At 33.0% G+C, this 27,309-nt stretch overlaps 1 protein-coding gene across 1 annotated transcript; it reads left to right on the forward strand.

The window, feature by feature from the left end:
- The first annotated feature begins 276 nt into the window (after window positions 1-276).
- On the forward strand, window positions 277-9,038 carry LOC116773917 (ATP-dependent RNA helicase DDX3X). The gene is made up of 13 exons (XM_032666536.2): window positions 277-499; window positions 1,466-1,553; window positions 2,477-2,659; window positions 3,069-3,322; window positions 3,744-3,887; window positions 4,367-4,578; window positions 4,729-4,854; window positions 5,161-5,515; window positions 5,777-5,900; window positions 6,328-6,480; window positions 6,878-7,073; window positions 7,573-7,739; window positions 8,102-9,038. Exons 1-13 carry the CDS (start codon window positions 455-457, stop codon window positions 8,206-8,208), a joined length of 2,154 nt encoding a protein of 717 aa, XP_032522427.1. The 5' UTR covers window positions 277-454; the 3' UTR covers window positions 8,209-9,038.
- Window positions 9,039-27,309: the final 18,271 nt, after the last annotated feature.

Consider the following 27,309-nt stretch of genomic DNA (forward strand, 5'->3'; position numbering starts at 1 on the left):
TTTAACTTTTTAGTTAAAAATAAAATAAAATATTTCGGATCATGTTAAGTTCCTTTTTAAAAAGCAAGTAAGTTTATTCATATTACTTTTTTTACTGATCTGAGTGACGAATAAATCTTTTTCAATTTATATCATATAGGTTTTGCTTTATACTGTATTCAACATACAAATTATTGTATATTTTTATTTTATGATTTAAATCCAATAAACGTGCTTGAGCTAAATGTATATAATTATTCACTCTGAACAAATTTGAATGAATGAAGTTATCAAAGACAAAAGTCAGTGTCTATGAAGAACAAAAACTGCGAATGAAAAGTGATTTCGGGGAGAAAAATTGAAGCCTTTTTATGTGATTTTGTGAATTTGTGTTAGTGCAAAATTCATTGTAGACTGTGTTTGTATAATATTTTTGGAGCAACGTTCCCAAAAAAACGTACCGCTTGGTAGTAATATGAGTAATGTTACCAACCAAAATGGAACAGGTCTAGAGCAGCAGGTCGGTGCCTCATGTACAAGTACTTCGTATTGATTTTTCTCTTAGTAAATGAAATGGCTTTTTTATTTAATGAAAATGTATCCTAAACATTGTAAATTACATTATGTCAATGTTCACTACAAACCACGTTCGTAAAACACTATAAAATCCAACTTTACGTGTCTTGGTATAACCAACATGGCGACCTGGCTCTTCTTGGGTATCTGATTGATTTTATAGGTTCGGTATCTCAATGTTAATTTATGATTTATAATTTTCTAAATAAGTAAAACAATAATTATTATTGAACAATTTTGTTGGATTTTTTCGATATGTGTAATGAATTGTATAATGGATCTTTATATTAAAAGGCTTTCAAATATTTGCTGGAATATATTAATTTTGTGAATTAAAGTATATATTGTTATTTCGTGGTAAAACTTGTTGCACTATAGATACTCAAATTATTTTGAAAGTTGTCCTAACCCAATACTATTCCTTAGTTTCTTAATTAAAATTTTTACTATTGATGTGTAATATTTCAAAAAACAATTAATAATTTTTATGCTATTTATGTTGAAAAGATACCTACATTCTTATTATAGAAAAGGTAATAGGTTAGACATTTAAAAACTATTCTTGATTATATTTGTGATCATGCTGATCATGCCGTAGTCTACTGACCTAATTTCTTAATGGGAGAAATATAATTTAATTTACAATTTCATCATATACATTTTTGCTGATTTTGTCTCAATTTTAATGCGAACGAATGTGGTGAGGAAATAGTTGTGCAATTATTAATATCATTGAGATACAACAAATATGATATGAAAGATCATTGTTTCAATCAAATCACATAAACTTGTGTGATACACAAAATTGTGGATTTAATTACGTTCAACTCAAATTTCTTACCGAGTATCTTATATTAATAACCACATATTTTATTGTGTTTATCTAAATTTTATATGGGATTTTTGGCAGCTTGCTGGTCTGGACTTGCAGCCTCAGGCTCCTAAGAGTACTGGCCGCTACATCCCTCCACATCTGCGTAGGCAGTTGGAGGCCAAAGGTTAGTTTATAGTACATACTTTGATGTTTGTATTCATTAACAACTACATATTTATTATCATCACATATTCCTATTTACAGAAACTAAATATATATTGTATGGTGTGTTCAGTAATCAAATATATAGCAAAAATTAATATATTATTTGATGAAAATTCTAATAATGATTAATGAATTATGGAGTAACAAATGTTTTAGCTTGATTTTGTGCAATGCTTAGATCGTCCCATGACCACGGTTATTTCAGAGGTGTGGAAACTTCATATAAAATTAAAACAATGAGATTGTTAATTAAATTTGACAAAAATAGTTTTATTTGAACGAGTGATTCAGAAAGTCTTATATATGACAATGTTTTATGATAATACTTTGGGTTTAATGAACCATTGAAATATAATATTGAGTTAAACTTGTAACACATTAAGAGGAATCTCGTATGAGCTACCATCTTAATATTTTAATTTATGCAAACAATCTTTTCACTTTAGAGAAAAATATTTTTTTCTCGGTTAACTTTATATAGACAGAATTTTGGTATTCAGGTAAAGGCAACTTGCATTAATCCGAAGATGTTGTAATTTTTTAGCCTTATTAAATTGAAAATAACATAGTGGCTTTTTAACATTAATTTAATATTGAAATTTTTAAATTCAAGTGGATTGTTAATATTATATTTCAGTGAAATTATTTTAAATAACCAAAATGGTATCAATTAGTTGGCAAAAGAATAATAATTTTCCCTATAGTTTAAGTTCTTGACATAGATAGTTTTTAGTGCAGTGTAAATGATACACATATTCTATTCATTTTAACATATAATTAGAAAAGAGGTATTTTAACCTGTGAACTCTGACCAGTTGCAAGTGTTGTAAATGAATCCAGATATATTGAAAGCTACAAGGAGTTTGTATAAATAATTTCCAGGTGAGGATTCTAAGCGCTCGAGCTTAGAGTCTCGACCGAGCGACACAAGGGACAGTCGTTCATCATTCGGTGGCAACCCTAGAGGCGGCTACGACCGTGGTGGTCGGCGCGACGACCGCGACCGTGACCGCGACCGTGACAACGATCGCGGCTACGACTCGCGATACCCGCGCAGGGACCGCGGTATGTAACACGATGCCATGAGATTTATGCGAGTAAATTAATCTCTATTTTTTGAGTAAATTTTTCCATCTAATTGTGAGTAATTTTTTTTTTCTAATTATGAATACATTATTTCTCTCATGTAAAGTCTTGTACCGTATGCTATTTTAAGTTACTTATGTTTAATGTCATTTGTTAAGTTATAACATTTGTATAATATTTTATACTCTGTCCTTTAGAGGTACGAGGACGAAAATTAATTATTGATATATATTAAGTAAATTCTTTTTTCGTTGAGGGGTTGTATCTACTTAGCAAATATGAATGGTTCATAAAGTGGACATTTAAAAATTGTATATACATAAATATTCACAAATGATCAATGTGACTGCAACCGCACATATTTAATATTCATGTTAACCGATGACAGGTCGTGACTCGGGCTACCAAAATGGTGATTCAGAGCGATGGACGGAGGGCGAGCGCTGGGGGGGCAGCGGGTCGGGGGGCACCACCGGCGCCAGGAGCACACTCCCATCGAGAGACGTGCGACGCGACGAGGACTTCAACGAGCCACCGCCGCCAAGGAACGATCGCTGGAAGGAACCAGAGCCGAGGGAGGACCGCCAGCACTCGCGCTGGCCCTCCGATGACGTGCGGCGCACATCCAATCGCAGAGACGAGGTTTGTGATGCCTATCACGTTATTACATTTATTGTCTATGATTTATCTATGATTGGCTATGATTTGTCTATGCTTAGGTTAGCTAGCGTTAGATGAAATATAGTCTATGTATTCAAGTTATGATGAAAGTTAGAGGTACAATCATAAAGACCACCTTTTTAAAGTGTATGATTGTGATAGATTTCTTGTCTTTGATTTGTCTAAGATTTCTCTGGAGTGAAATGTTTATATAATCTTTGTACTCGAGGACTTAGAGTTATATAGTTAAATTTCATGTTTTTCATATCTTTCGAAATATTTAGATACTATTTTTTTTAGTATATTCTTCTATTCTATGTACATACACCTGTTTTTTAACTGAAAAAAAAAACATGTTTAAATATGAAATGTGACGTCGTAACATAATATTGTAACGTAACAGAACGATTGGACAATCCCGTTACCTCGCGACGAGCGGCAGGAGTTGGAGCTGTTTGGCACTGGCAACACAGGCATTAACTTCTCCAAATACGAGGATATACCGGTCGAAGCTAGCGGGGACTCCGTACCGGAATTCATTACGAGTGTGAGTACTCTACGTTTATGACAGTAATAGTTGCAGTACAATGATAGTGTAAAATTTCATTGTTAAAGCAACATTCGAAGTTTTTTTGTTTAATTAAAACGATCACATACAGACTGTTAATTTGATGCTATACTTAATTGATCGTGTAACGAATCTTTAATTTTTTTACAAAATTGTCGATTTCCTTACAATAACCAGACAAAGATATTCATTTAAATATTTACGATACTAGATCGAAAATGAGGAACAAAATACTGGAATGAGCATTGATTGTAGTCACATACCTAGACCGTGGATCATCTAAATTCTAATGTACCCATTAAAATATTGTATGAGTAAAATTATAATTTTTTTAAATTTTCGTGATTAATATTTTATATAGAAAAAGTTATTTCGTAATTACACCTTTTTTTAAATGAATGTGCAGTAGTAAGGTATATAAAGTTTTAATTATGATGTATTAATTAATTAATTTACAGTTCGAGGATGTTAACCTGACGGAGATAATGCGCACGAACATTGCATTCGCACGTTACGACAAGCCGACTCCGGTACAGAAGTACGCTATCCCCATAGTACTAGGGCGGCGGGACGTTATGGCGTGCGCTCAGACTGGCTCGGGAAAGACGGCGGCCTTCCTCGTGCCCATACTTAACCAGATGTATGAAGCGGGGCCCGTCAAGAACGCTGGGTGAGTACAAAGAAGTAAAGTGTCTGGTGGAGATTCTTTTGGGCCAAAATAACTCACTTCCTGTTTATTTGCAACATACGATGCTCATTGTATATATCAACTTGTGTTACTTTAAGGTAAACTGAGTCATATTATGTGTTTATATTACAGTCCCTATATCAAACGTAAACAGTATCCGCTCGGTCTAGTGCTGGCACCCACGCGCGAGCTCGCCACACAGATCTATGATGAAGCCAGGAAGTTCGCTTATCGCTCTCGTGTGCGGCCATGTGTTGTGTGAGTTGATTATCTATTTAATATTGTCAGTTTGATTAACGCTCTCAAATAAGGTTTCCTTTAAGTTACGTTATCTCAGCTTAGATTGATATAACCCATCTAAATAGTTTTTCAGTTCGAATCATCATACTATAATAAGTCTCATACATCAATACAAATATCGACTATTTTTCTACATACTAATCGTTAATTACAAGCAAACTTATAGTTCGTGTGCTTAATCGGTTCACTTTGTTCTTGAAAGAATCATCTATAGTCGTAACATAAAAAAAAAACAAATGTATTATTAATGTTATAATTCATCAGATACGGCGGCTCTTCAATCTTGGACCAGTTCCGCGAGTTGGAGCGCGGCTGTCACCTACTAGTGGCGACGCCCGGTCGTCTCGTGGACATGCTGACTCGCGGGCGGGTCGCTTTGGACCACTGCCGCCACCTCGTGCTAGACGAGGCCGACCGCATGTTGGACATGGGTTTCGAACCCCAAATCCGTAAGATCGTCGAGGGCCACAACATGCCCAAGACCGGCGAGAGGCAGACGCTCATGTTCTCAGCTACCTTCCCCAAGCAGATACAGGTCCTCGCTCAGGACTTTCTCCATAACTACGTTTTCCTTGCCGTCGGCCGTGTCGGATCTACTTCGGAGAATATCACCCAAAAGGTAATGCTTATTTATTTTCCTATTTTCCATAGATCTCTTAGTCCTATTCTAAATACTAGCTTTTGTCCAATTGGGCTCAGAGGAAAATTTTACAGTGTTTTAAAACATTAGATATTCTCCGGGAATTACATTTTATTCGGAGAAATTACAGCCTACGGCTTATTTTAACGCCTAAGCTACATAATTATGAAGTTTCAAGAGAAATGGTTGTTTATAGTATTAGTCAGATAGTAAGATTTTATTTATAAATTTCTTTACTAGGTGGTGTGGGTTGAAGAGCAAGACAAGCGTTCCTTCCTGCTGGACTTACTAAATGCTTCCAACCTACTACAACGTAATAACGAAGAAGATCAGCTCACCCTCGTCTTCGTTGAAACTAAGAAAGGTATTACACTGTCATTACACAGTTTAAATTTTTAAATATCCTTATAGATTTAAATGAAACTGGTATTTTCAGATTACTATGCGTTCTTTGATTATTTTTTAAAACTACAAAATACCCTAATCGCCAACCCGTCTTGACCAGGCGTGGTGATTAATGCTCTCTTTAACCTTCTCCATGTGAGAAAAGGCCTCTGCTAAGCAGTGGGCTCCGATAGGCTGATGATGATGATGATGACGACATAATACCCGACGTTTCGGTTACTTTGCAGCAACCGTGATTGCGGGCAGACGAGATTAAAATTTCAGACAGTTGGTCCTGTTATTTTATCTACCGCTAACGATTTCTTAGTTTTTCTTGCGTGCGGCATCTCGATAGTATTGAAACTATAATTTAAGTCTCCCTAATCATTTGAGTTATCAATTAACAGGAGCCGATCAATTGGAGGACTTTTTGTACGCGGACGGTTACCCGGTGACGTCTATCCACGGCGATCGTACTCAACGCGAGCGTGAAGACGCGCTGCGCCGGTTCCGTACGGGACAGACACCGATACTGGTCGCTACCGCCGTCGCCGCTAGAGGTCACTTCACTTGCATAACATATACCCACACATATATATATGATACATACAGATTATAAGAATTTTTCATTTTGATAAAATAATAAAACTGTATGACTTATTTTAACGCATTCTCAAGATATTTATTTGTATCCATCGCAGAAATAAAATTAAATATCCTCGAGTAGGGATTAATATTTCCTCATACATATCTAAAATAATTAACTTTAAATACCCCAATATTGTCATCTAGTTTTACACAATTTCTTTCACTATATCCGTTCGTAAATATAAACAAATTATATCACTGTGGATTGTAAAAAAAAAAAGTTTTAACAAAATTTACTAGATAATACATACACATAAGTTTAGTATAAAGATAATAAGGAATAGAAATATTAATCCATACATTTTCCAGGCTTGGACATACCTCACGTGCGTCACGTAATAAACTTCGATCTGCCGTCTGATGTCGAGGAGTACGTGCATCGTATCGGTCGTACCGGTCGTATGGGGAACCTTGGAGTGGCCACTTCGTTCTTCAACGACTCCAACCGCGGCCTGGCGCGCGATCTGGTTGAACTGCTAGTGGAGGCTAAGCAAGATGTGCCCAAGTGAGTAATGACATGCTACGAGTTACTATAGTAGCCGGCACGTCACTTGGCAAGAGATAAAGATGAAGAATACGATTTGTATGTGTCATGTTTATGATGCGGGACGTCGCGAACGAGATTGCACAGTCCTGTGCTCGGGATTGCATGTTCGCTCCCGAGTACACTTGCGAGCAGTGAAATTGTATCCATTGTTGTTGTTACTGTCGCGAGTTAATTTTGTTATTGATAAGCATCAAAAGTTTCCATTTTTGTTGCACTAAGTGTACACGCGCAAACTTATCCCCACTACTCCAAAATCTTGCCAAGTTCAGTGACAGCAACTATACTTTATGATGCTGATAGCTCCCGATTTAGTAATTACTATAATATGTTAACGAAGAAATCTATCTCGTTCATTAATATGGCGAAACTATAAAATATTAAAAAGTATTAAAATATGTTATTAAGAAAATAAGAATAAGAATAATCAATAACTTATTAATGAACGAATCTTCCACAGCTGGTTAACAAGTGCAGCGGTGGATGGTCGTGCTGGCGGTGGTGGTCGTCGTGCTGGCAGCCGGTCTGGCGGCGGGCGGTTCGGTGGTAGCGGGTTCGGTGCCCGCGATTTCCGTACCCAATCGCGGCAGGCACCACGCTCGGCCGGACCATCTACCATCGGCTCAGGTAACGGAGTTCATACTTATAGATCATTAGCGCTGGAAGAGAAGATAGTTAAAGAAAAAAGATTATAAGTAGGATAATATATTTAATATCAGCATAAAGTCAGTCGTATTTGATTCTACTCTGGCAGATATATTTTTATATTCACCCTCAAGTTCTTTATAATATGTACTCGGCGTACAGATATGAGACTACAGAACGAGTACCTATAATAAAAACAACGTAATTTAAGAACTAATTATATCAATAAGAGGAAAAATATACACCTCGACAAATCGAAATCGATTTATTTGTGTGGATATACTAATCACAGTTTGTTTGCGGCTTCTAATGTATCTGCGATTAAAATATGTAACATTATTCAGGCGGTTTCGGTTACGGCGGCGGCGCGTACGGCGGCAACTACGGCGGCTCATACGGCGGAGGCGGCGGCGGAAACAGCAGCGGCCCTGATTGGTGGGGCGACTCTTAGACGCACAGCCCTCGAGCCTCGCACAGCCTCGCACCGCCCGTACCATCCCCACGGTACCACGAGTCCAAATTATACTCACCATTGTCACAATCCCCATCGACGCTCTAAATTATCCACGTGATACTTTAGTCACACCGGCTCCGACGTACCGTCCTCCCCTCTGTGCCACATCTGTGTCTCCGCGCTCAGTGCAACGTTTTTAGTGTATATTTTTTGAATGTAACTACGGATTAAATTGTTCCGTGATAATAAATAGTCAGTGCGGTGCGACGTGTGTGTGTCAGACGCGGCGAGCTCTGAATCTCAGGTGCGTTGCTCGTCAAACGTCCGATCCTTCAAATCGTCTACATTAAGATTCACCAAAGGGGTTTCGCCGCTGGTTGCCAGCGGAGGTCGCCGCCGCCGATGGGCTCGCGGTCGGCGTACATTATATATATGATTTCCTCGTCCCTCACACGCGGGCTCCCTCGGCCGCGGCCTGCACGCGTCTGTCGACTCAGTAAATATAATGTGTAGTTGATTAATATAGAAATAAATATTTTTGATGTTTGATCTGTATCGTGAACTTGTTCGAATGATGTAACTATGTAATTAAATTTTTTTTCTATTTTTCTGACTGTGTCATTGCTGATTCACCACGAGTTCTGAAGCATTTACGCACTCTCGAGTTGTTGTAGCTATATAAAGCAGTAGTGATCAATTTTACCGATACAGTATCATAGTGATCGTACTAAATTTTGTCCGTAGAAATCCCATTATTGTAACATCAGTCACCATCATGGTCTATAATTTAAATGTGAATTTACCAATAAAGAAAATAAGAAACAGGATTATTGTGTTTTTTGTTGTATGAATCTCCTAAAATGTATTTTTGCTTAGTATTACAACCCTTTATTTCGTGTAATTAAATAAGTAATTTTCTATTACATGTTGCACATGATTTATGATATATTTTAAGCTAACAACCTAGAATATATAAATTAGCTATTTTTTTTTTCGTTGTCACTCATTGAAATTAATATAATCTGTAGCGTCATCCAGAGTAGATAATAATTTAACACATGGCTTAACAGTTCAATAACTAGTATGGATTCTAAATTGCATATTTTTTTTGTATATTATACTCAATAAGAGTGTTCACTCACAGAGATGTAGAGTTTAGTTTGGTTCACGATTTATTAAAATTGGTGGAACTTCTATCAAACCATAATAAACAAATTTTTCGAGAAATATTTCGTCAGCAAAAATGACCCTAAGCAAAACTACTTACTGCTTATTTTCCTATGAAGACATGGCGTCGAGAAGACCGTAGAACATCTTCACGTTGACAAGAGACAGGTATTGGGTTATTTGCAAATATGATTGGACATTGGTAGTGTTCTTTCTCCATCATAAGTATTATTAAACAACTCATAGGTTGTACAGAAAGTCGCTAATCTTACCACTGAGAAGGACTATTAAATATTGTTTCCGCCGCGTTCACCAATACCAAAGGGAACGGGATTTCCTGAGATCAATTCTATTCAAGTTGCCAGTCAACCCTAATGTAAAGGTTTTGAAAGCGCTCTGGTTTCGTTAATTATTCCTCTCACTTAATAGCAAGTGCTTGTGTCGCTTAAAATAGGAAAAAGGAGAGATGAGCTAAGACAACTTTGGTAGAAATTTGAAGAAAATTACGTAACCTTAAAAAATCATCAGACACATGTATTGTCCAGCTCACGTTGAGTTATAAGCGGAACCCAAGATAAAGTTTAATCAAATATAACCCAAAGTTTATTTAGTTCTTTACATCTGTGCCTTGCACAATGACAGAAGACTGTAGAATTTCAGATACACGTGAAATGAGTTGGTAGCGGTCTACCAAACAGAATTACTTGTGCCTTCCTGGGCTTAATTTTAAGGTCACAACATTTAGTCCGTTCAGAAATATGCTGCAGGTCTTCATTGACCAAACCAATATTATTGGAGACGAAACTTCTCAGCATTCCATGGATTCAACGTGCGGGTGCCGGGTCCAACGCGGTGCAGGGAGGGGAGCTTCAACAGAGCCTGGGATTTGCGACCCAGGTGTAGGTTTAAGGGGCCCTTATCTCGTCCAAGCTCCTCCCTCTACCTAACCAAATTTGAAACGAACCTAATAGGGCTACTTTCAAATTACTAAATTGATGTTAGTTCAGTCCCAAATATTTTAGTAGGTCGTAGAGAGATTTAACTGTTATACCTCTTGCTTCCACCGCGATATACCGCGTATAAATCTACGACGAACCTAGTCCTTGTGAGTTCGTAATACTTATTGACCTTGATGTCATGGTCTTTGGGATGTTGGATTCCCAAGGAACCATAAGCTCTATTAACACAATGCCCTTCAAAATTCGCAAATACAGATATATGTCTGGCCTGGGGGGTGACGAACAAATATCCCCTGCGAATCTGTGTTGTTTTTCACATCTATCCATCATTGTAGTCCAATCCGGAGCCGCTCTAAGGATAGAGTAAAGCTTGGCGTTGGATTTTTTAGCACTAGCGCCTCGTGATCAGTAACAATTGATTGCTGATATATCAGTTTAGATAATAAGAAAGCAAATACTGTTTATGGCTACTGAAAATAGTGGGGCAGAACAACACGTTACCTGGTGGTACACCAAAATTGACATGACTCCAACCTGACGACATGTAATTCTTTAAATAGTACACCTTTCCGGTAGACTTAAGTTAGGATATTTAATTTACTAAAACACATATCACTACTACGAAAATCAGTACTCATAGCTATAATTTGTCAATTCGTTAATATTCTCATTAATGATATAATAACAATTTACATTCAATTAATTTAAAGTATATCTGTAACGAATAGATTTTTGAGAAATAGTGTATTTCAAAACCTAAATGCGTAGATTTTCACACACATAAATTATTTTCTTTATCAACTCAACGTTTGACGTGACGTTTTTATAAGGCGAATAAGCCAGACCAAACCAGAGGGTAGTTCTGCTTACAACCATATTTTCTAATCGATATTGTTTCGGATTGCTCTTGATACTTTTATTTGGTACTTTTACCATATCATATAAATATAAAAAACCCTATGAATACTCGTATTAAGAAATGTTTCTATTAAATTAGGTATGTAGGAATATAACAAAGTAGGTTCTGTTGTTTTGTCGCACTTGTCGCGTGCACGTCAGCTAATGGGCTTATATAGAAAAAGGTTTCATAAGATGTGACAGGACACTCAAGGATTTTTGATAAGAAATAAATAATGAATAGGTACCGGAAGTCGACAAAACAACTTGGTTTATTTATTTTAGAGAGTGAAACAATGTAGACTTGTTTTGGATATAAAACAAAACTTCACATTTATCAGGACTGAACTAGTTGGTTTTAATTTCTGTTTATAAACTACAATTATTTTATATGAAATATGATAGTACTGCAAAACAGTCAGTTACTTATTACGATACAAAACATTAACACATTAAATGTTTCTCGTTACCTGGTTAAGTCAAATTTGGATTTAAGAATGAGAATTTGCTTATTATTACTTACTAAATGAAAAACAAGCATTCGGAATTTAAATTTGATTTCGTTTGAAATACTTAAAAATAGGAACGATATTAAATACGATTATGATTGAAATCATAATTTTCTTATAATAAATATGACGTGACAAAAGCCGGGCGCTTTGACTTCACATGTCCCTAGTGACAACCGAAATACGAGTATACAGGTATTCGAAATCGTTTAAAAAAAATTCAGTTAGAGACTTTAACACCCACGTAGCTATACATGGTTCGCGTGCTGATGAAATAGGTATGTAAATCTCTTTTTGGTTTCACCTCAGTTGCAATTTATATTAACAAAAAATCTGAATGAATAAACACTATGAAATATTTTAAAACGACTTAAAAATTAGGCACTTTTATATTTGATTTTATTGATATATAATATGATACCTAGGTTTTTCTATAAACAAAGTGATCGGATGAAAATAGTGTTAAGATTAAAAAGATAAACAGGACATGGTTATTGAACAAATACTGTTACAGAGACAAATGACATTTATTTCAAATAAAAACGCTCGATAGAAGATGTTTCTTTTTTTTAATTTGCTTTATTTTATTTGAAAACTATATCGGAAAAACTAATAAGCAATAATGAGATCTAAGATTTTCCCGAGTATTCATTTAAATGAAACTAGTATTATTCGGATTTACTACGCGGATTTTATTATTTAAAAAACTACATAATGCCGAGGTGAGGTGAGGTGAGGTCTGCCCGTGATCACGGTTGCTGCAAAGTAACCGAAACGTCGGGATTATGTAGTTTTTTAAATAATAAAATTCGCGTAGTAAATCCGAATAATACTAGTTTCTTTTCAATACTAATAAGCAATATCAGAATATACAAGATTAAAATCGCTCTCATTGCCAATGAACGTAAGATAAAATGTTATTTTAATTTCAGCTATCAAATTCATTCCTAGAATGAATATCTGTAATGTAACTATACTCTAACAAAAGACAGATATCCACCGACTATGTAAAACCAGTCAATCCTGAACTCTCCAAGTTATAGGAGTGAACACAATTTTCTGCCTCATCTATATACATATCTGGGAGGACTTGGAAAAGAGAGTCCCATTGTTTCTCTGGGTATTTACAGAACTTGCGTATAGGTTTTATAGTTATAATACCGATGTCGATCCTATTACATTTGGATATATTTAGGGAGCTACAGACATTGCACTTCGGCTTTGTCCCGGCGCCGAGTTATTTATTCTCGACACCTTCAATACTTATCATAGTGACTCGTTAGTACAACACATCACTTACTTACATTCGAGTTTCAAAGATCAGCAGGGTCCTGGCAAGTGGCAGTTGAAAACCATATCCTTCTCGTTCGCCATTTTCCACCCCGGATGGGAATCAGATTTGTCAATACACCTTGAGGGTTGTCACTTAGTCATACCTTTAGGGTTGTAAAATAGTTTAGTAAAGGTTGATGGAAAATTGGTATCCTTCTCCCGGTTCACTTTGCATGCGACGTAGCACTCTAAGTCCACACAACAATACAAAACGATAATAAAATATTGCAGCAATATCTCTTTTCTGCATGTCAGCGAGAGATAATCCTGGTTCATAATTAAACAGCAGAAGCGAAAGAAGAGAACTGGTTTTAAGAACAGGGACAAAATTAGTTCCACGTCCTTTAAAAAGGGTCCTTTAAAGAAAGAGCTTTTATGCAAAATTGGTCAGAGATTACTAGATTTTAACAACACGGATCTATTCCTTTTCGTCTTTAGGCGATGTTTGCGTTGACTTTTTCTTTTTTCAAGACACCAGGGTGTATTCAGGGATGTTATATTCAAATCGCGATGATAGTATAGGCTTAGCTTATTAGTTCTTACACTGATTGAGCAAATATCCCACGAGATTAAGTTAAATACAAAACATAAATTGTGCCTGAAAATAAGGCCTTCCTGAAGCAGGTTTGAATGTTGTGGGATGAACCTGGTTCAAATAAAGACTTAAAGGTATAAGTTAGCCCGCTTATTCTTTAAACGTATCCTTTTACCATATCTTCTAAATGTCAAGAGAATTATTGATCATTGTTTCGTCACCATCCGAAATAATGGTAAAAGCCACGATACTCTTCGCCGCAGGGTTGGCTATCATCAACCTCATCTGGCAGGATTTCGTTGTAAAACCGTAGGTAACAACAGTTGTTTTGTAACCTCTTCTGTTTTCCGTGAGAGGTACAAGGTATCCTATTGAAAGAGCTGAGTGTCAAGTTATAAATAAACAAGGCCAGAAATTATAATGATACTTGCGGTTCCCTTATGTTAGAGAGCTTCATAAACATCATGAAAACCGTCTACTCGGTTATTATCAATTTTTCATATAAAAAAATAACAACGGTCACAGCCAAGCCCTTAGATATTTAACTTATTATATATTTAATAATATTCAACATATAATTAAAACCAGGATTTATTTCTCAATGTCATATTGACTTCGACCAATTTACCTTTTCAAGAAAACTGGTAAAGCTGGCTCGATTTATTATTTATAGTTTATTTGGTGGATTTATAGAGATAAAATAAAACGGTTTTTAGATCAATGGTTATATTTATATATACTTAAAAAACATATTGAATTACTAATTATTGTGGTACGAAACACGTAACGTAAACAACGCCAGATATCCTAGTATTTGATTGTCACGAGTGACTGTTAACCTATTTTAATAGATATTTGAAATTTCAAACGACGCTTTCGTAGTATTTAACAAGCTAAAGTCAAAAAACAACCATTTTTTAATCGTTTACTCATAATATAGGATCCGTAAATGTTATCAAAATGACAATATATGATTATTATGTAGAATTTTTTCAAGTAATTCATGAAGTATCTACACATATGACAACCTTTTCTAAACCTTTAATTCGAGTTTGTGACGATTAAATTTTTTTTGTTGTACACATATAGCTTTTTGCCTTTATTGTATCAAACAGTTAAAAGTTCATAATCGGAGGGATTTTGAGACAACCTGTATCATTGGTTATTTAATAACTCTCATCTCAAACACACAGTTCCCCCGTTCCCGTCATTCGTATACTGTAATACATAGCTACACATCGATAAACAAAAACTACATTATATAATAATTTTCAAGCCATACACATTGTCCATAACTATGTTAAAGTATTTGAAATCCAAATTATGAATTTCATTATTATTAATTTATCTCATCGATTACATACCTAATGGCCGATACCTTATTGAATACGTCTTTTTGTGGCGCCTTTTCATTCGGCGTGCGCGACCAAGCGGTCGGGGTCCCGCGGTGCAACCATCCACGGAATGCCTAAAAGGTGACTCTGGATAAATTACGGACATTTCATCTATTTTAACGATAGCCTTTATTATTTAATTTATTTTTATAGTATGTTACACATTCGCCTTGTAACGATGTTTGTTTTCGGGCTTCATTAGCATAACACACGCTGTGGATAGAAAAATCTACAACGAAATCGTCCCCTTACTCGGATAGGTTCGACGTCGCTACGTACAGTTATTATTTAAAAAAAAAAATTAACGCGTCCAATAAAAGAGATAGCGGGATGTCTTAATTCTTTAGTAATTTGTTGGCTTTTTACATCGTCGGGCTGGTGACGTAATAAAACAATTAATTTATTATGGCCCTATGAGATGATTTCTATTAGTTTATTGATGTCTAGCTCAGTTGGACGTTAATAGTTTTATGTAAGAGGCAATTCTTATTAATTGGCGCTTGATGGACTGGATGGGAACATCATTTGAACAACACTTATACGGGATCGGTCAATACTTAGTAGGGTAGGTAGGCTAGCATAATTTTCTAGACTTATAACATATACGGATTCCATAAAAACACAACAATATTTTATAAATTATTATGATAATATACTATACCAACTATTTTAACTTGTAGGTTGAAAGCAATTACTTAGTATGTAGTCTAACCTTTCTGGTCAAATAATATTATGAATCTAACCTAACTCATAGACAGTCCCATTATACGTACCTACTTTTAATGTATTGTTTGTTACAATTTAATTGTTAAATTTCTTCACGGATGTTTATTCAACTGTTGTTTTAACTCAGTTAACATATCGTATTAAGATAAATACTACGATTTCACCTAACATATTGTTAGATAAAATTGCTATAATGTTTTATTTACATTATTTATCGTGTTTGGATATGTAAAGCTGAATAACTATTAAATAAATTTTGTATATAAATTTTTATTTGTTTCTATAATAGTTAAGTATAAAAGTTAAATATTTTTGAGTTCTTAATCAAAGCTATTAGAAATGAGATAGCATCAGAGGGAATGATTAATATGAAGCCGCGAGCCGACGGACGTTTGAGTATTTGTTGAACGTTGTAAAAATCTTTTTTATTAATAATATTGAAAGACGTTGAATAATTATGGAAATAATAATTTAATAGATTTCACTTAATGTACACACACACTAATTTTAATGGGGAATTAAAATGACTTAAAGTTTTAGTGACTTAATTTTGCATCAAGTTGTGAAGCTAATATGAGTAAGTTCGGTTCATACACAAATGATATTCTTATTTAGAGAACATGAAACAGAAGAATATGTCTTAAATAAGCTGCCTTTATTTGGTGTACATATTTTTTTACATAGAAATACAAATTCATTACAAGATTGATGTTATATAAACGATATCTAGGATTTTCGCATGTACCTACGTAAGATTTGATTTAAATCAAACTAAGGTTTTCGGATGATACGCGTTTTATTTCGTAACTACACAATCCCGACGTTTCGGTCCCTCAGCAGCAACCGTGATCACGTGCAGACGAGATAGAAAATATTTCTAAAATAGGTATTAAATAACAAAAAAACGCGTAGTAATATCCGAAAAAATTAGTTTCGCAAATTAATATTACCCACGTGTTTGAATAATTAGATGGCGAACTAAAATTTTTTTTCGTATAGTTCTCGACCAACTAGAAGTATCGAGCATAAAAAAATCTGTTTCAATTGAAACAAAAGTAATATATTTACTTAACACCAAATTTAAGGCTCTTTTGTTATTTCATAATCATAAATCAACATTACAAACACCTGATCTTTATTTATGATTTTTGAACGCAATTTTATAGAGCTAGAACAATAACGCACTACCGACTTGAAAGTAACGAGTAAATGTTTTGAATAAACAATTCTTTGTTACACAGTCTTAGGTGTAATTGTGTGAGGAGGTCGTAAATCTTACGTTTTTGTACTTTAAAGTAACCATAGGATAAATATATTTCTCGTTACAAACAACGTTCAACAACAGGTAACAACGGTATATAGATATCACTAAGGCTACTTTTTTTTTACTGAAAATGTATTCAAGAAAAGAAATTATTTCTCGTTCAAATTTACGAACTTAATTATTATGTTACCATTAAGTATGTGAACGATGATTTACGTTCAGAAATTAATTAAGATGAGAATTAATCGTGAATTATATACCAGCTTTCGTAACGATTTAATTTTATGAGTTATTTAGAAAATTAATGGTTTTATTTGTAATGTAAAGTATAAAAAAATTATCTGTAGCTATGTGATTATACAATAGATGTATGTTTACTTCCTAGAATAAATCAGAATTATTCTTAACAAGGTGATTTTAAAAATAAGTCTTATAAAATCAAAACTATATATACATTCCTTCTTTAAAGCTAGGAATGTCTTAAGTGAAAAATATCAGTAAAAAATAAGATTTTCTTTTGTTTTGAATTTAAGTAAGATTTAAGATAGGTATGTGCCACGCACGTAAAGATTGTTCTATCACAGCTAATGCTTAATAAAAGTATTTATTCAATTTAATCAAAACGGAAGTACCTACAATTTGTTTTTAAATGAAATCGCTTGCCCTATTTTATATAACAAACAATCGTTTTCTACTTCTAATAGTCGTCTTATTTATATATATATGTATATATAAAATCGCTTTAAATAGAGTATCGTATAATGTTGACACAAATTATAGGTACCTACTGTAACATGTTCAGTACAAACAAGCCAAATGGACATTTCTCTTCAAACAAAACAAACTTTGCCACATCAATGTTAACCAACAAATGTATATAGCCTTCAAGATATCTATTAATGTTTTTATATAAAATCTCTTTGTATGTTTGTCACTACAGCATTGTCAGTTTAGGAGTAATTGTTGTTGATTTATAACTTCATTTCGGTCAATGCTCCGTCACGGTGGGCTTAAATTTATTTGTAAAGGATGTTTCCAAACAAGACGTAAGATTCTGACATTGTATGAAAATAATACTTTTTTTTCATACACGTTAAACAGATCTACAAGTTTCCAGTGACGTTACAAGAAATTCTTGTCATTGTTTCATTTATTGCCATAAATATCATTATTTATATGTTTTTACAGCGACGGCTTCCTGGGGACTATTTTTTTAGTAACGATTAAACAAAGAGAATACGAATGAATATTATAATTAAATATTCAGTAGAATTATTCGATAATTTGTAATTATTTTGGGAGCCATCAGTCAATAGTATGAGGGACTTTCATGATGATAAACAAAGCCCAAAATCCATAACGGGACAGCTGCAACTATAGTTTTATCAAATCAGATAATCTTAAATTTGTGACGAGAGAAATAAATGTTAGTCAATGGTCCTAAAACTTACAGCAGTTATCAATTGTTATTAAGCTGAATATTTTTACAGTAGATTCAAATAATATTTTTATATTAATTTCTGAACCATCCGAGAATAAGCATCATTAAAAGTTTACCGGTATCCCAGTGTCTTGCCCAGCCCAGTGTCCCAGAACTATAAACCCGAAACCATCAATTACGATTACAATGTTGTAAATAGTTTCAGAATCCAAGAAATGCCAAAAACCCAGAATCTAATCAATACAATCCATGTAGCCTATTCCTAACACCAAATGTCAATTTGATATAGGTATAAATATATAGACATTTTTGTTACATTAATGTCACCTGTGACTGTCAATTACTTTTTCGATTCGTGGCCATTGGTTTCAATATGGAATCGATGATATAATCGATAATAAATAATCGACAAGTCAGAACCGTATCGGTTATGAGAGAAATATAACCAGTTGAGGCGGCGACCGGATATGGGTTGGGTCTAATTCGCCACGCCCAAGCTCTACCCTCTATGTAAAGCACATAACGAAATATACAGCTATGTATATATAATAAATACATATATATAAAGATATTAAAATAATCTTCAAGCATGAATACATTCATCATTTAAAAAAGACTTCATTGAAGTTCAATTTCGTTATTATATATATAAACAATCCTTATATTAAGTAACTGAGATAAAAAAAAAAATTTACTCAACTGTAAGAAATTTATTGCTCACTTCTATTTTATAATCAAATTCAATCAAACGACTTTCTTTTAATTTTTAAGCTTTGGCTTCATTGAGGCTGAATCTGTGGAATGTTTTTTCAATGTCCAATCAAAATTTAAAAATCGAACTATAAAAACGTCTTCCTATCAATCAATTGAAAAATACGTTTAAATGATTCGCGAATAAAATATATAACAACTAAAAATCAAACACAATAAGATTAAAAAAAAACTTTTCGACACTTTTTAGTTTATTTGTTGTAAACAAAATTATTAAAGCTGATTTTTACAGCAATTTGTTGCGGGAATGAAACCGAACTTAATTTTGAATTAATTTAAATTTTACTAGTCTATGGACTGAACAGATGGGGCTTCGAGGGGGATTTAATGAAGAGAATTAAAAATATACCTAATTATTAGAGCAAAAGCAATTTATTTTACAAAAAGTTTGATATGAATATACTTATACATTTTTTGTTCCGGAGATCTCAACCGAGTCATATTTTTGAGAGCAGACTTTGTAGAGAACACTAAAATACAGACTATACTACGTACTCCTTAGAGACTTTAGTTTTTTTAAATATATTTAATCTATATTCTTATATAAGTTTATAATCTATTTATTATCGAAGCCTGCTTCATCTCCCACGCCCACTGTGAGTAATGCCCAGTTCTAATAGAAAACTGACAGCCCGCTAATGGATGGCTGTTGCGGATTATAAATTGGCTGGATGCTGTATTTATGATCTCAATTATGGCTGTGTAAATAGAATTTCATCTCGTTATTGTCGAGGAAAGGAATATTACGGAACGGTGATAATATTTTAGCTGTGTTGGTATGAAATGGTTTTCGTTATTCAGATTCATAAGAAAATATATTCGTCATTGATTTGTTAGACTTGAAACATATGTATTATATAATATTTATGTAATTAAGTATATTTAATGAAATCATATAAGCAGTATATTTATTTCAATCTAATAATTCCGAGTTATAATTGATTATAATTGTCTCGGAGTCTGTATTAGTTATTATTTTACTATATTTAAGGTACTAATTAAATTACTACCCTATTCAGGGTCACTCCTGTCATACATCACTATCCTTACCATAAACGTCACAAGTGGCGACATCCGCCATACTAATTATAATATGTTATTATCCTTAGAATTGTTTTTATCATTGATTAATGATTATTAATTGATAATAAAATAATATACCTACCTGATATTCACTTGACAGAAACAAGGTTGGTAAATACGAAAAACTGTGTACTGTCTGTGTCGAGTTTCCCGAAGCGTATGCGTTTAACGTGTGTTAAGCGCTGATGGTTATATAATATAACATTGTCAAAACATAACTATTGTGTAACATGAAGCCGTAATTAAGATAAACGATTAAATGTTTCATTATACATTTACAATTAATGCAATTCCTCGTTGAAAATTTATATTTTGGGACTTATTGCTCTATAAAACCATTTATATATGTAACGAAATGGAAAAACAATTGCTTATTAAGGCTTAAAGTACAATACAGTATATTTAAATATTTTAACATGATAGAAATTATTTTGAAACAATAAAGTTAGAGAAAAAAAGGCATATATGAAACGAAGATAAAAAAATTATCCACACGAACAGGGTGTAGTCGTAGTGCTTCAGAATATCTCATTCTGTAGCTTTATTATATTTTAAAAATATATAATTCTTTGATACATATTTTATATTATAATATATAGAAAAAATTACTTAATATTTTATTTAATTTAGGCATAGAGTAATCAATATTATATTTTTAATGAGCTTCGTTTAGTGTCTGTGGTCGATAGTTATTAAAAAAAAAAGAAAACTACATTGACAAATATCATAATTTTACATATAGTCGGTTTTAATGGCATCTTTATCACTTTTCATATTAATTATGAACTAGTTTACGACATAACTAAATTCGTTAAAATGTTTCCATTTTTTTTTCAAATCTAAGTATGTCTCTTATTTCCTCACTTGTATTGAATAAGTTTGAAAACGACAATCTTTTTATATTTCCATTCAGTGCTAGCCATAACTGAATTAAAATAAGAAAAATATATTCATATTTATATTTAAGTGATGTTAAATAGAGACGAAAAAGAAAAAAGTTTCGTTCCAATGAAAACTTTTTGCAATTTCAAAAAACATTCTAGATTATTTGACGATTTTTATATTGTCTTCATAAATGTTTAACAAAGCGGTTACCGTAAAATAAAAGATCTATACAAATTATATGTACTCGTAGCTATATAAATTTATTTAATGCAAACATGTTAACATCCAATAATATATAGCTATATTAATTCTTTCGTTGTATATAACAATTCGTCATTACTTCTCGTTCTCGTTAATATGTGTTTTATAAACAACCAGCGATAGTTCTGGCTATCACTGTTGATTAATGAACCACTTTATCCTCTGATGTCGGACACAAGGGCCTGGTGATTACTTAGATCGTAAATACTAATACAGTTATAGGTAAATTAAAATGTGTTTCAATTACTTCACTGTCATTACACTGGTCTAAGGTTCGAGTCCTGCTTGTGGCGATAAATTTCTCTTTTAATATTCACTTATTTAAATTTTAATGTTAATATGAGCTCAACATTGCCTTAATGTCAAAAACGTTATTGCACGAATTGAAAATAACGAAGCATTTCCTTCTAAATATTTTCAATTTATATATATATATATATATATATATATATATATATATATGTATAGGTATATTAACAATTGCTAACTTGTCATTGTCACAATAACGTACTATCTTTAATTAAGACATACGAATTTTATATTCAATTTACATTATTTAATAAATCAATATTTTTGAATGTGAATCGCGTTTTATTGGCGTACATTTAAATTTTTTATCTGATATTATGATGACTTCTCTATTAATGTGGTCAAATTAAGACGAGATTTTTTTAAAAAGAAATTTCAATTCTATTGTTACAAATGTATCGATTAAATTTATTATATTTTAAATTAATTATAATATTTATCTATGAAGCATTTATTGCATATAAATTTGACGAAATAGTAATATGCTGAACAATAAATAGTTACAAACAGGACATCTATTTTAGAACCGATCATAAAATACTTAAATATCACACAAAATTATTAACTAAAAGATAAGAAAGATTATTTTATTTTATACGAACATTTAAATAAAAAATATATTTGTATAATTATTGTATTTATGCAACGGACCCCGCTCGGCTCCCCGCTGATAGCGCCTGAGCTTTTCGGACCTACTTTTGTATTCCAAAACAACAAAAACTATACTATTTTAAAAGTAAAATTTCTCTTTTTATTGATTATAGTTTATATATTAGAGTTTTTAAAATATATAAAGGTATTTCAGATTTAGTTTTAAATAATGTTGAAGGGTTAGGTAGTTTATAAACGGAGATATAATAATGATGAGAATTAGCAATCAATGTTTCTGAAATAGGATAAATATATATAATAATCAGACAATATTTTTTTAATAGCAATAGCAACATCGCACACACATTGGAACGTTAATAAAACCTCTCCGGCATAAAAATAGATGAAATGAACAAAATTAATTATATTTAACAATTAATAGTCTCAATACAATACAACAGATAAATTGTAACAAAAAGCAACATGCATAACGTCTATTAATTTCATTGTAATAAATTAATAAAACATCGTAACATATATCTATTATCTGTGACATCACGCCACGTGTCCGCAAACCGCAGTTGTTGACAACAAAGCGGGCGCGTCCGTTCACAGCTGTCTCAGCGGGTACCATTTTGAAAACGCGCTATTTTTTAAAAATGGATGCCCACAGAGACACGTCCAAAGCAATTAGTCACGAGAGCTATCCACTAGACTCAATAATTTGTTTTCAACTAGCATGACTTTCATTGAGTATCGTTCAAATTTGATCCATTATTTTTTAAAATACTAACATAAAACGGTTATGTAATCATATGAGTGAGATTTTGCTTTATGTTCCGCTACTATATGACGGCTGCATATTATATAGCATAGTAACTGGGCTGACATTTTATGGGCACATTTGGTGACTTCTAAATTAACATGGTTGGTCTTTAGCGGAACCCTGGGGGGAAAATGGCAGGGTTCTTGGTCTCCCGCGAAGACCAAACAATGATTCGTGCCGCGAGCCCGAGATGCATACAGTCCGACTGTGGACTATTCAATCTTTACAAATCAAACAAATTATATTTGTTGTAAAAAATCAGTTAGATTTTATTCTATAGTTAATTGTAGGGTCATTATGAAATGCTGCGTTTTTAAAAACTGTGTTAGTGCTTTGTGTAGAGCGTTTTTAACAGAGGTAGGTCGTGTATAAATAGACCATTTGGGCTATGGTATGGTAAAAAAAAATTAAATTCATTGTTCAAACAAAATTGTATCACCATTTTAATATTCACTTTTATAATCGTATAAAGTATGGCACACAAAAAAAAAAATATCGCAATGTAAGCAACACGAAAGGATTTTTTAATAATAATAAATTTGAGTCCTCAGTAGACAAAAAGTAGGCACAGCACTATTAAGTCACCAAGTTTAAGGGTAGAGGGCACGTGACAAAAGTACTAAAGCTTTAAGAGTGCTTCAAATCTCGACATACGATAAGACCAACGATCTGTAAGTGAGCATACGAGTAGGTAATGCGATTGTACTTGAGCGCGTGACACTTATAGCTTCGTAGACGTTTCTAATGGCAACATTGTTGTGATACGTCATTTAATTTGATTTATATAAAATATTTCATCACGCAAACTCATATTGAGGACACTGAAAAATTTATATTTTTTTTATATTCCTACTTTTTATTGGCATTACATTTTTAGATAAGAATAGAATTTGGTTTATTTGACATAGGTTAAAGGTACTTTTTTTTATGGAACGATGATGTAAGTTCATCGTAACTTTGATAACAACGCTATCAATATAACAAGTGCAGTCGAAAAAGATATTCTGTTATAACGTTTCTAAGACAATTATTAATAAGTCTATTGATTTAATTATATAAATGTGTTGAGGAAATTGATTTCTACATAACCATATTCCATTAATGCGTTTTTAAGTTTAATTTAAATTAGGTACCTATCAGTGAGTGTTCTAAAAGATTCAATGACTATAAAAGCTTTATACATCGAGTGCCTATAATAACCTCATTACTTATAAACGCAGTAGCTCGTGAGAAGTTTTAACCGTCCTCCATTGAACTCGCTCAATATGGTTCCAGTCAAAGTCAGGGGAAAACGAATATAACATATTCTTTGACTTGTGCTCGACAATAAAGGTATTTGATAATTACAAGCTTGAACAATAAGTCTGAGAGTTGACTTCAATGTTGAGTGGTCCCTCCGCGTAAAAGAAAATCATTCCGGGGGTCCGCGACTTCCGCTCGGTTTCATTTTACACTATTGTTATTGGCGAGACTCGCGAGCTCTTGTTCTTAACACAATCGAGATTTGTATCGATTTACTTTACGGAATATTTTTTTTTTTCAAATTCATCGCTATTAGATATCCACGATATCGTTGCTTCCACTTCACATATTTATATTAGGTGTTAAACTCATGAATAATATATATAATAAATAATATGACTGAAAAAAACATCTTTTTAAAATTTAAAACACAATGAATGGGGTATGCTGACTATTTCAACTGGACAAATTCAATAAATTTCATTTGTCTTTACTTTATTTGACACCATACTCGTAGAATGTTTTAAACAAGATGTTTTTAGTTTAAAACTGTAACAATAACACTTGTTCCCTTTGATTCATAGGTAATACGTCAGCTTTGTGTTCACTACATTAGTGTTAAGCCCTCGTATTGCGTAATAACAGTGATTTCGGAATAGTCATTCTCTTAGTGCAAGGGGCTGAACGCGATACTTGTGAGAAAAGACGGCTGGATTATTGTTCACTTGTCACCGGCACAGAAATAACGACGATTAACAGAATTTTGGATTTGCATTACATAAAATTGAGTTGATTTTTGAATATTTTAATTATGATAATATTAATTGCTCTTGCTACATTTTATATTTGACATATTTCTTTCTTACGTAATTTTTTGTCTATGAACTTTCTAAACCGAGTTTGTATGATATTCCATCAAAGTATTTTATGTGGCCGATATGATTTGGTATAAACTCGATCAAGAAGACCTGTCTGAGATCGGCTGTATCTATCCAAAAAGTTTATGTTTATTTCAATGTCAACTGTCATATATTTTGTTCTTCCTCAAAACTGAAAGCAAAGACGTGAACTTTCAGCAATATCTCATCTGTTTATTTACATTTTCTTAATTCATAGCAGTGTCGGCTGAGAGTTTTATTAAATTACAGCTTTCACAAATTATATATATATAATAATTCCATCGGGCGCGGAGTCGGCGCTGCGGGGGGCTGCACTTTTAATTAAACCCTAAATTATTGTTCACCTTCATTAATTCTTCTGCTCCTGGTCGGGTCGTACTAATGAGTTTATGCTTTTTGTACTGTCTCTTATTTAACAGATAGCGGACGAACTGCAACCTAAACTTTATTCATAATGCCATAGACAAAACAAAAACACAAATATTTCGCCCAAACAGTTAAATAACTATTTCTATTTTATAAAAATAAACCATAATACAAACAACATTATTTACAACGCGGGCGATATAATGAAATTTTCTCATATAATTTCGCTGTATTTCATCGAATTTTCCATGGTTATTTATTTATTAAAGGTTCTTGCTATAAATTGCGTTAAGTGGGGGCAGCCCCCGCCGGGCGCGGCTGGGTGCCCATAACGTCGGGAAAAACTCGCGCGACCCATAAGTGCCTTACATAGCCTATATTACATCTAGGGGTTAAGAAAACAAGCGTAATTTACGTCAACGAGGTCACTTGTTTCATACATTGATGCAAAATACTATATAATTTAACACAATCTATTTATAATTTGTATTAATTTCAATGAAATACTTTGATTAGAATATGAGGGAAAGATTATTATTATATATTGAGATGATTTTGTTATTTATCATACGCGATTCCACGATACTTTTTAAGTGTATTTGTCAAGCGAAAGAAAATATTCTAAGAACACATGATTAAAATTACATTATATCTACTACGTTAACTAAGGTTTAGTTTTATAGGAATCATTTTCGTACTTACTATGAAGCATGAAACTCCGAGACTAATATAGGGATATATTTTGTTTATTACTATCTTTTTTTTGTGATACGTGTCAAATCACATTCATCGGATGTAATCAATGAACAAGCCGTAGGCGGCCGTGGGCGGGAGCGGGCGTGGCGCTCTTAACGTGTTTATAAAATGTTTATCAAGTTATTACGTTAATACGGTCCGTGTGTGCGTGTGTTTAACTTATCGCGGGACAACAGTGAACTTATTTGGACTGAGGAGCAATTTGTGCAATACAATCACAGTTGAAGGTTATGGTACTTACACGGAGATACATTGCTATTAAAATAAATAGTCAAATCTCGAAGGTTATATCTTAAGGCTGTGTGAATTAAACCTTTTCTTCTCATAGATCTCGGTGACAAAATATATATTTATTCTTAACCAATAATAAGATTCAGTAAGTAATGTTCATTCATAAAAATATTACAGACTATTTATTATCTGCGAGCCACAACAGATAATATTATAACGGTATATCAACAAATACATCGAGTTATGAATAGGTTTAATTGTGCAAAATCATGATTTGCGATCTGAATCCTAATCAATGGGACTGATTGGCTTCATCTTGATAAAGATCCCCAATTCCACAGATTATGTTAGCCGTCCATTGATTATACTTCTTGTTTGTGGACAATGTATTTAATAATGTTATATAATAATAATTGAAATAACATGACAGATATGACTGAGTTCTAGATGTGATCATAAATATTAATGAGTCTTCTTAAAAATAATGATAATAATATAATTAGCTAAATACCTTGATTCCATTCGACTAATTTCTTTTTGTTTTCACAACACTGTATTCAAGGTTATATTTGGTCCAACAAATAAAAACATTGATTATAAAAATATTCCAAGATTCCAGAGCCAATGGAGCCACAATATAATATATATATATAT

The sequence above is a fragment of the Danaus plexippus genome, assembly GCF_018135715.1.
Source record: "Danaus plexippus chromosome 3 unlocalized genomic scaffold, MEX_DaPlex mxdp_30, whole genome shotgun sequence".
Classification (NCBI taxonomy): domain Eukaryota; kingdom Metazoa; phylum Arthropoda; class Insecta; order Lepidoptera; family Nymphalidae; genus Danaus; species Danaus plexippus.